The 9,218-nt window shown below is 44.1% G+C and overlaps 1 protein-coding gene across 2 annotated transcripts; it reads right to left on the bottom strand.

Moving 5' to 3' along the window:
• Positions 1-813: 813 nt before the first annotated feature.
• QTRT2 (queuine tRNA-ribosyltransferase accessory subunit 2) lies at positions 814-9,173 on the bottom strand. 2 transcript variants are annotated; one of them, XM_065742074.1, is made up of 8 exons: positions 8,977-9,173; positions 8,844-8,899; positions 7,743-7,819; positions 7,001-7,210; positions 5,893-6,092; positions 3,828-3,979; positions 2,167-2,287; positions 814-1,888 (listed from the first exon to the last, which is right to left on the bottom strand). In XM_065742074.1, exons 1-8 carry the CDS (start codon positions 9,171-9,173, stop codon positions 1,627-1,629), a joined length of 1,275 nt encoding a protein of 424 aa, XP_065598146.1. In that variant the 3' UTR covers positions 814-1,626. The 2 variants fall into 2 exon arrangements, with proteins under 2 accessions (XP_065598146.1, XP_065598147.1); XM_065742075.1 differs by lacking the exon at positions 814-1,888 and having other exon boundaries at positions 2,196-3,739.
• Between the last annotated feature and the right edge of the window lie 45 nt (positions 9,174-9,218).

Here is a 9,218-nt window from a genome sequence, read left to right as displayed (position 1 = left end):
TGGAGCAACCAACTCAAAAACAACGCAGGTAACATGACAAGGATGAAGTAGCTTGCACTCCTTGTCATCCAGGGTGTTGCATAGCATTCCTGACAGACTTCCTCCATATAGGCATTGGGGTGCCTGAATGCTGGGCAGACTCATGTATCTCTCTTATTTTGAGTACATGGCTTCTTTTGATGTGAGTAAATTGAAAACATTTTAATAGCCACTGTTTCCTCCTATAAAGTTTCCCAGTGACACATGCAGCACTCTGCAAACTGGCACTGCAGAAACAAGCACTGCAACATCCCAGTGTTACTGACACTTCCTGCTTCCCTCCTGAAAGGGGCATAATGCATTTTTTGTGCTTTGGTGGAATGGTGAAGAGCAGAAAACTGCAGATTAATCCTTAATTGCTTTAAAATCAATAACTGCAATATTTTTCTAAGCTTCAGATGAGAGGTAGGTGTCCTCAGTATTTGCAGGCCTATGGATGGCTCCCTCTGAAGCAAGCAATGTGGAGGACCCCTGCTCAGTGACAGTATCTTAACCCCAGGTGGCTCACTGTTCTCTGCCAGGCTGCTAGTTCCTGCTCCCAGGAGATACCACTGCTGCACTCAAACTCTCTTGTTACTCAAGGTGTGATGGATGTGATGTACCAGTGGAATTACAAACAAAAAAATTTATTGTTGCTTTGCAATATAAAAAGAACACATCCATAATAACAAAGGCAGATGCATAAAAGAACTGAGTAAAAGGAATGTGACATAACAAAGTAATATTTTAAAGTAAGAAACAAGAAAAGACATTTAGACAAGATTCCAGTTGTGATACACTCCTTCCATGCTCCATCTCAAACTGACATTAATGTAGCCTGCTGTAAGTCCACTGTTAGGACAGCTGGAAAGAATGGTGTATGATCATCTACACACCAGTAAAAGACTAAAATCTTAACCCATACAGATGAAAAGAATACAGAGTTAAAAAAAAAATACCCACTGCTACAGCAGACCAGGGATTAAGCACTTCCTCTGCTTTCTGGTTGTAACACCACAGAGTGGCACCCCTGAGGCAGGAGTTTTCAGTGCCTGGCTTAAGTGGAAGGTCCAGAGAACATTCTGCACTGCAGTGTAACAGATGTATGGGTATGGTGCCTTTGTGCCACTAAATACAGCAGCACTTTCAATCGATTCTTCCTGGGGATGTGGATGCTGGCAGTGTCCACAAGGAGCAATGTGCTAGGCTGAGGCAGGATCTCACAAGGAAGGAGCAGCTTGAAGGGACAACCACATCACTGGCATTTCCTGGGAAAGAGGGCTAAAAGACCCAAACAGCTGCTGAGCTTCCACTCAGAGTAAGCTCTTCCACATGGAAAGCCACCAACAAATAACTGAAAACAAAGGTGTCCATATTGATTTTATGAGCTCTCCAGGCTGTTCTACAACCTGAGAATGTACCAAGCCAATTAACTTCAAGGGCTGTCTGAATAACATCCTCCTTTTCCACGTGGAAGTGAGATCTTCAAACATCCCCTTACATTCCCCCCAGAACGGGATGTATTTTAGTACCTAACAGGTGCAGTGCAGTTACAACAGTCCCACTGGGTGAGGATGTAAGCTGCGACCTCCTCTATCTTCTCTGAACTCATGGGTCTGTCTTTGCATTTCCTGGGCCTTGCAGTGCCTGATTGAAGATGAGCTTTTTCAGCTGATCCAATTTGTCATCTCTTAAGGCATCTCGTATGGCGCTGAAGAAGCTGAAGTAGTGCTGAAAGTTGTGCATCATGAGCAGGACACCAGCCAGAAGCTCATTGCTCACGAGGAGGTGATGGAGGTATGCACGTGTATGCTTCTGACAACAGTAACAGGTGCATCCTTCCAGCAAAGGACGAAAATCATCATAGTATCTAAGGAGGAAGACAAATCAAAGTAACATCAAAAGTAAGACCCTCTCAAGTAATAAAGAATATCTAGTTAGTTACCCTACGGCCTTTGCAGGGACCTGAGCCCTGAGGGATGGAATCTAGTTTCTTTAAGATGCATTGTATATAAGCCCAGCACCACTGGCACGAAGGACTCTAAACAGCATTCAGGAAACATGAAAATACAGAGAACAGATAGGGAGGACAAAAACCATAGTATTTCTTGGTACAGCTGCAGGTTCCCTCCTCACAAACACACGTACCTTTTCTCCTTCAGAAATATCTCAAACGTTGTCATTTCTGGGTCAGCTTTGGCAACTTCATCCTGGTCTTCTTCAGTACAATTTTTGTCCAGATCCTGGGCCCCATTTTCTTTTAAAGCTTCTGTAACACAAAAAGACAACGTTATCAAGAGTCATCAAGGGCACAGGAAGGGTAGTAATATCCTACATTAGTGTATTTCTGCTATTCTCTTGCCAAAAGGAGAAGCTCTTGCCACAAGTTTCCACTTCCTTCCTACAGTAAGCAACAATTTTTCTTTAGTTATCATAGGTTAGTTAACACAGATATTAGATCACAGAATTTTAGATCACTAAAACAGCAAGAGACAAGAGAAAACTCATCTATTAGACTTAATGAAGAGCTAGAGCTGAAATAACAGCATAACTTTTTTGCTGCTCTGCTGAATTCTTAATAAAATATTTCCAGAATGAACAGCATGCTGACTAGAATGCAGTCACCTGAACAAATAGTGTTTATTGGGATTTTGTTAGAATAGACAGGCTACTGATCTGCATTCAATCACTCTACATTCCATTCTGTCATCCAGCTCAAAGATTTAATTTTTTTTCCTCTTAAACAATTGAAATAAAAGAAGCTGAAAGCACTGACGCAGGAGATGTAGATTCCATATGTGTATGTTCAGTAGTCTACCTTAAAAATAAAAAAAAACACCCCATAATTTTGTAGGTTGGCATTTTTAGGCTTGTTGTCAAGCAGATGTTTCTGGAAACATCAATAATATTATTGTTTGCATAATCCACACCTAGTGAGCATTGCAGAGGCATGGAACAAAGAGGTTATTCCTACCCATAATTTCTTTTGGTTTAAGAATAAGATGAGATGAGGTAAACAACAACAAAGAGAAGGGTTTAAAAAAAATGACAGCAAGCAGAAGGAAACAACATGTTCTGTTCTGTTTATCTGGTTTTGAATTATCCAGGCATGAAGAGAAAAAACCAAGTTCCACCTAAGAGGAAAAATGTAAAATGTTTTTTCCATATTAAAAATATTTACTGAGTCCAAAACAAGATGATTGCTTGAAGAATGCTTAACAGATGATTTATGTATGCTACGTATGCTCCCCTCTCACAGTCCAATGAGATAATGCATTATGAACATCCTGGTTCTGTTCTGATATGAGCTGTGAATGTAAGAATTGAGAGGAAAGCTGCCCAGAGAAACAGCACCCGTAACTTTGGTCAGCTATAAAGGAAAAGGACTTCCTAACATATATTAAAAACAAAGAAACACATAAGTTGAATGTTAATTGTTAAATGTAGAAATGGAGTATCATAGTAGAACTCCATATATGCCCAGCTTGCACTGCTAGCAGTAACAGAAAATTTGTAAATGGTGTCAGAGAACAGATACACAGTTAAACATGTAGAAATGACTGTTCATTATTAGAGAAATCATTAAGCACATTTTGCCAATCCAGACATTCAAATTTGTGCTGAGATCTCAAATCCCCTGCAATAGATTTCACGCCAAAACAGCCCACCCTCAAAAGCAACACTGAACAGCTGAAACACAGGTTTTCCAGTGGCTGCTGCACTTAAGGACAAAACAACCCTCAAACACAGATTCCTCCAAAGCATGAATTACACTTGCCACACTACCAGCTGATATGGACACAGCCTACCTGCTGCTTTGGGATCTGAATGGTAATCATAGCCAAACACCAAGGCACAGCCTCGCTCCGTCACCTGGAAGGGAAAGAAGCTCTCAAAGATGTCCACTCCCCTTTCAATGCACTCGAGCACCTCATCTGGTTTGCCCACACCATGGATGATTCTGTAAGAGATGCATAAGCCAGTAAGTCTTACAATATCCCAAGCAGAAGCAAACAGCTACCTCAAGGAAAAGAGGTATGTGGAACACACATGGGTTAACCCTGGAATTGCTAAACATAAGTCAAGTGCATACAACTTTCTATCACTCTGAGCCCCACACAATTCCACTTCCACACCTCTAACCAATCCAGAGCACAAGAGGCTTTTCCTTCTTTGCCGTTCGGAAGGCAGCACAGTCACTCATTTACCAAGAAAAACCTCGTTCCATTCATTATATTTGAAGTGATTTCGTTTCTCTCACACTCACAAATACATTTCCAAAATTCACCTAACACTTTAGAACGGATATTTTCCTTGGTCATATTTCTGCCCTAAATAACCTGATGCCAGATACACTGACCTCTTTGCTTGGTAACAGGAGACAGTCTGACAGGACTTGACCTAGACCAACAGAAACAGCAGTAGATGTAGAGACATCTAGCAGAAGACAGTTCTCTAAGCACTCGAAGAAGTGTCTGGAGCAGAATGCAATAAGGAGAAGTGTAATTGGAAACAGAAGTTCCTTGCTTTTTTTCTTCCTTCCTCTCCACACTCTGCCTACTCAAGCCTACCTTTTCACCCTCACTGATGCCTTTTATAGAAGTCTCTGATTCACCAAAACAAATGACTTGGTCAAAAAACCAGGCTGTAACATCCACTGGGACGTGGCATTATGAGCCTGGAACAGCCCAGCTGGATTGCCATCAGTGGTAATAGGAATCCAGCTGTTAGCCAAATGTAGCTGGCAGCTTCCCTGTGGGCTGGTGAAGCAGAGAACAGAGTGGTCTCTGCTCTCCTGCAGGTGCATGGCTGGGCTGATGGCAGTAAAAGCTAATGTAGGGCAGTGATCTAAACAGATAATTAGGAAAATTCACAGAGAAACAGCACCCGTAACTTTGGTCAGCTAATAGGGGCTAATAAATGAAGTCACAAGGTGCCATGCTTAGTCACTTTTCTAAGTACTTGAATTAAATTGATGAGCACTGAATAGGGAAGGGGAAAGATTTACTGTGGGAGTGTCTTCCACTTCAGGATCTTACAAAAGGGAGAAAATAACACTCAATAGTTAAAGCAGTAGTTCTGCATATAAGATCAAAACCCTTGCTAAAATTTAACTTTGTTCAGATAAGAACAGAAGTTTATTCTTGCAAGGGTTCCAACCCTACTTAAAAAAAAAAAAAAAAGAATAAGAGATTTATTTCTACAACCTTACGTACCTGAAAGGTCCCTGAAGATCACATGCATAAGATCATTTTACTAACACAAAAAGCAGTCCCTTCTCAGGCGAGGGTGAGGAAGCGTTTGGCTCCTGGAGAATATTGGATTGGAACACAGCTGCAAAACAGCTTCTCCAGCCAGAATGGCAAGGGTGAAAGCTGGACTGTCTGATGCTCACCCAAGGTACTTACCAGACCCCTAAGGCTAACCAGCTTTATTCCTACGTGGGGGTCAGAAGCACTTGTCTTACTCAGACAAGCCAACTATTTGACAGATGAGGCAGATGCTCTGGTAGCCACTGAGGTTACCTGAGCAGATTGGATTTAATGCTCCCAGGGGATCTTTTTAAGTAGTTAAACCAGACAAGGTGGCAACAACACAGCAAGGCTTCCAATTGACGAAGAAATTCAAACCCTAGGCACCCCTTAGCATGAACAAGCTGCAGCACCAGAAAACACTTTTCCACAGCTTGGTGCCAGCTGCAACTAAAAACTGAAACAGCAGCTGAAGTCTGCAGCCTGACAGTGGCCTGGCACACACACACACAGCCCTTTGCAAGACAGTGACTATTTCCCACAGTGATATTGCACAGCAGCCTGTAGATGCTCTCTGTAAAAAGACAGATGGACTTCTTGGGATGTCGCCCATATAACTTACCTTGGTTTATCCTCTGGCAGCTCTGCTGTGACAGAAGAAATCAGGTTCAACTTGGTCTCCTTAGCCATGGCACGTCCCTGGAAGCCATCTAACAGAAAGCCACCCACGGGTCTCTTGGCAGTCTCCCTGGCTGATCTGAGCCTCTCTTCCAAGACATCTCCACCTTCAATTGTCCCAAACATTACACTTCCTTGTAGTTCCTGGCCCAGAAGAAAGATACAAGTGTTGGAGAGCTCTGCCAAAGACATGCAAGATCTCATAGCACAGACTACAGATGCTTGCTACCTAAACCCAGCATTCACAGGAACTTGGAAGAGCCACAGCAATTCATCCTATGCAAGATGAACTCTCAAAGTACACTGTAAAGCCCAACTATAAGGTAGAAAGGGATTAGGAGAGAAAAGATTCTATTTCCAGCCTCAACACTAACTCACTGAGAATTTTAGAACTATTCCTTCCACCTCCCCACAGAACATAATAATCACAGATCATCTTTGTACACAGCTTTCTGTAGGTGTCCCCTCAGCACTACATGTCAGTGCAGAATACAAAGCACGTGCAACTGTCGTGGCTGCCAGACAACAGAGCTCACATTCTACTTCAGGGCATGTCAATACTGGCTCCTGCAGCCACTTTCCTCTGTAATACTGACTTGGATATTTGTCCCCTTTCACCAAAAGGGAAGGTAGTTTTAAGCCAAGCGGAGAAAACAAAGACTAGAAGTGGTAAATTCTGGCAAGTCTTCCCTCACCTGGAACTGAAGAGACTTCAGAGAAAAAAAGACTTGTCTCAATCTAAATAAGAAGATCCTGCTTTGCCATTGTACATATCACAAAGGTAAGTGAAAGAAATGCACTACAGTCCAAAAGCAAAATAATATAAGTAGTGGAAATTGTTCTGTAGCAGAAGACAAGTTATTAAGAGAACAGCAGAAGGAAATCCTATAGTGCTACTGATCTTACCTTCTCCACGAGTGTCACCTGCACATCCTCTGATACAAGTATGTGACAAGACCTCCAACTAAATCACATCCTGGAACTGGCCCACAGTGCAGCACAGGCCCAAAAGCAGCTGCAATGCTACAGTCTTGACATCTCTGGGACCTTACCGGTGCCTTTTCTAGCAGCTGAAGGCATGCATCCAGGAAGGAAAGCGATCTGTCCACTGACTTCTTGGCCCTTTTTCTACTAACATCCCCGGAAATGGTGTCTCCATCAGCAATGCACTGGAACCAGTCTGGCTGGATAGCTCGCTGTATGTCCATGAACTTGGAAGCTGTCAATTCCAAGCGTCCTGAGTTACCCCACAGGGACACTGTCTGTCAAGGAAAAATAGGCATGAAAGACCATACAGATCTCAAGTGTCAAAGGAGAGAAGTCTAGTGAAACACCAGATATTGGAACAACACTGAAGAGGCAAGTTCTACAGTAGCATGGCTCAGATAATCAGCTGCCCTTGACACAACAAGTAAGAAATGACCAATTTGGGATTTCCAGGATACTCTTTCATGGAACCATCAAACACATGCAGCACAGCAACTTGTCAAAGTGTTTGGAAGTGTCTTGAGATGGAGCAGCTGGCCTTATCGCTCAAACTGATAGCAGAATTGGAAAAAAAAAAAAAAAAAAAAAGAATTAAAGATTTAGGTAATTCCTTTCTTGCACAGGGAGAGAACTCAGGCTGGCTCCCAGCAGCAAAGAATATGCAGTGCAAAAAACTACCTGGCGAAGCTTATCCTGCCGTTCATGATAGGTTATCATATCCAAGCAGGATCCAGGACAGACCATATCTAAGCAGGTACCAGGAATCACTGTTAAATGGATTCTTTCAAGTCATTACAGTTCCTGTACCTTGTTGGTGTTGTAGCCAGAAGGACAGGGAGCAACTGGGTCTTGAAGAGAGCAGTACAGCACTGTGTCTGGCATACCTGGGAGCAAAGCAACAGAGCAGAGCTTCATGAACCGAAACAAAGCTAACATAAAGGCATGGTTTGTGAATCTGCAAAATTAAATATCGCTTCCTCCCATAAAACAATCCCATAAATTCTCCTTTCCAGTTCTTCTGCGGGTCAGATAAAGAAAAATATTGCTCAGATGATCTCTCACTACCAAAGAAGGTAGGCAGACTTCCTCCTCAGCTCTACCAGCTGCAGGGAACAAAGCACAGTACTGGAATAAAACAGGAAATAACAGCCATTGTTTCTGCAAGCTACATAGCCCTCTGAGATTTTATTTATTTATTTTTTTATTCTTCTTAACACTCCCACTACTAAAATATGCCAGACACGGTAGCTAACTCACTTGACAACTCAACAGGTACACTGGGAGACATCTGACAGTCTAAACAGAGAAACAGCCTCAAGCCTCATACTGTAAAGGAAAGACAACGCACTGTGGGAGAATGGATCAGCTACAGAAACGAGAACCTCATCTGTGCTAGACCAGAGGTTTCTAATGTCATACAGCCACAGTTTTCTCTTCACAGACAGGCATTGAAATCGGTAAAGTCTCCAAGAAGCCTGAGATAGAAAGGACTTATAACTGTTCCTGACGGCCAAGTTGTCCCAAGGCAATTAAAGTTTATAAAAAGCTGCATGCAAACCTCCTTTGGAAATCTGAGCCAAATCTTTGCTTGCGTAATGAATGTCCAAAATCTTGAAGTCATTAAAAAATAGAAATTCACTGGACAGAGATAGATATATCTTAACAACTGTCAGTGCTACGGACACTAAACAGACATTCCACCACTTCAGCAGGATTTACCCCACAGCCACTATAGCTGGACAAAGCATCCCAGAAAGCCTGCTGGCCTGGCTAATCATCCTATCACTGTCTGGGCTACCTCCCCAGAGAGAAATACCGACTGCGAACAGAAATATTCAAGACGCAAACTCTGCCTCCACCGCACTCCCCCCGCCGCGACGCTACAAGCCTCAAACGCCCACACGTCACCTATGAACTTCGCCGCTCCTTCCCTGTACTCGTCCAGGACGTCGTGCAGCTCCGCCCTGCAGCCAGACACAGAGACGCGTTACACGCGCGCGGCGCAGCGGCAGAGGCGGCGCTGCCCGCGGCCGTTACTCACATGGTGGGCAGCGTGAGCTGCGCCACGGCGGGCACGCCGCCGACCTCGCGCAGCGTGTCCCGGGTCAGGTGCGGCGCCGTGCCGGTCCGCGTGTACAGCAGGCAGCCGGGCAGCTCCAGGGCGGCCGCGCCGCTCCGGCCCAGCCCCGCCAGCACGCCCAGCCGCCCGCCCGCCGCCCCGCACAGCTTCACACGCATCCCTACAGCCGCGGTCGGCGGAGGAAGGAAGACGGCGGCCCCGCC

Source organism: Cyrtonyx montezumae, unplaced genomic scaffold (assembly GCF_038088225.1).
Source record: "Cyrtonyx montezumae isolate F1298 unplaced genomic scaffold, pur_monq_1.0 scaffold_3, whole genome shotgun sequence".
In the NCBI taxonomy this organism is placed as follows: Eukaryota; Metazoa; Chordata; class Aves; order Galliformes; family Odontophoridae; genus Cyrtonyx; species Cyrtonyx montezumae.
This window is presented reverse-complemented; position numbering and strand designations above follow the sequence as displayed.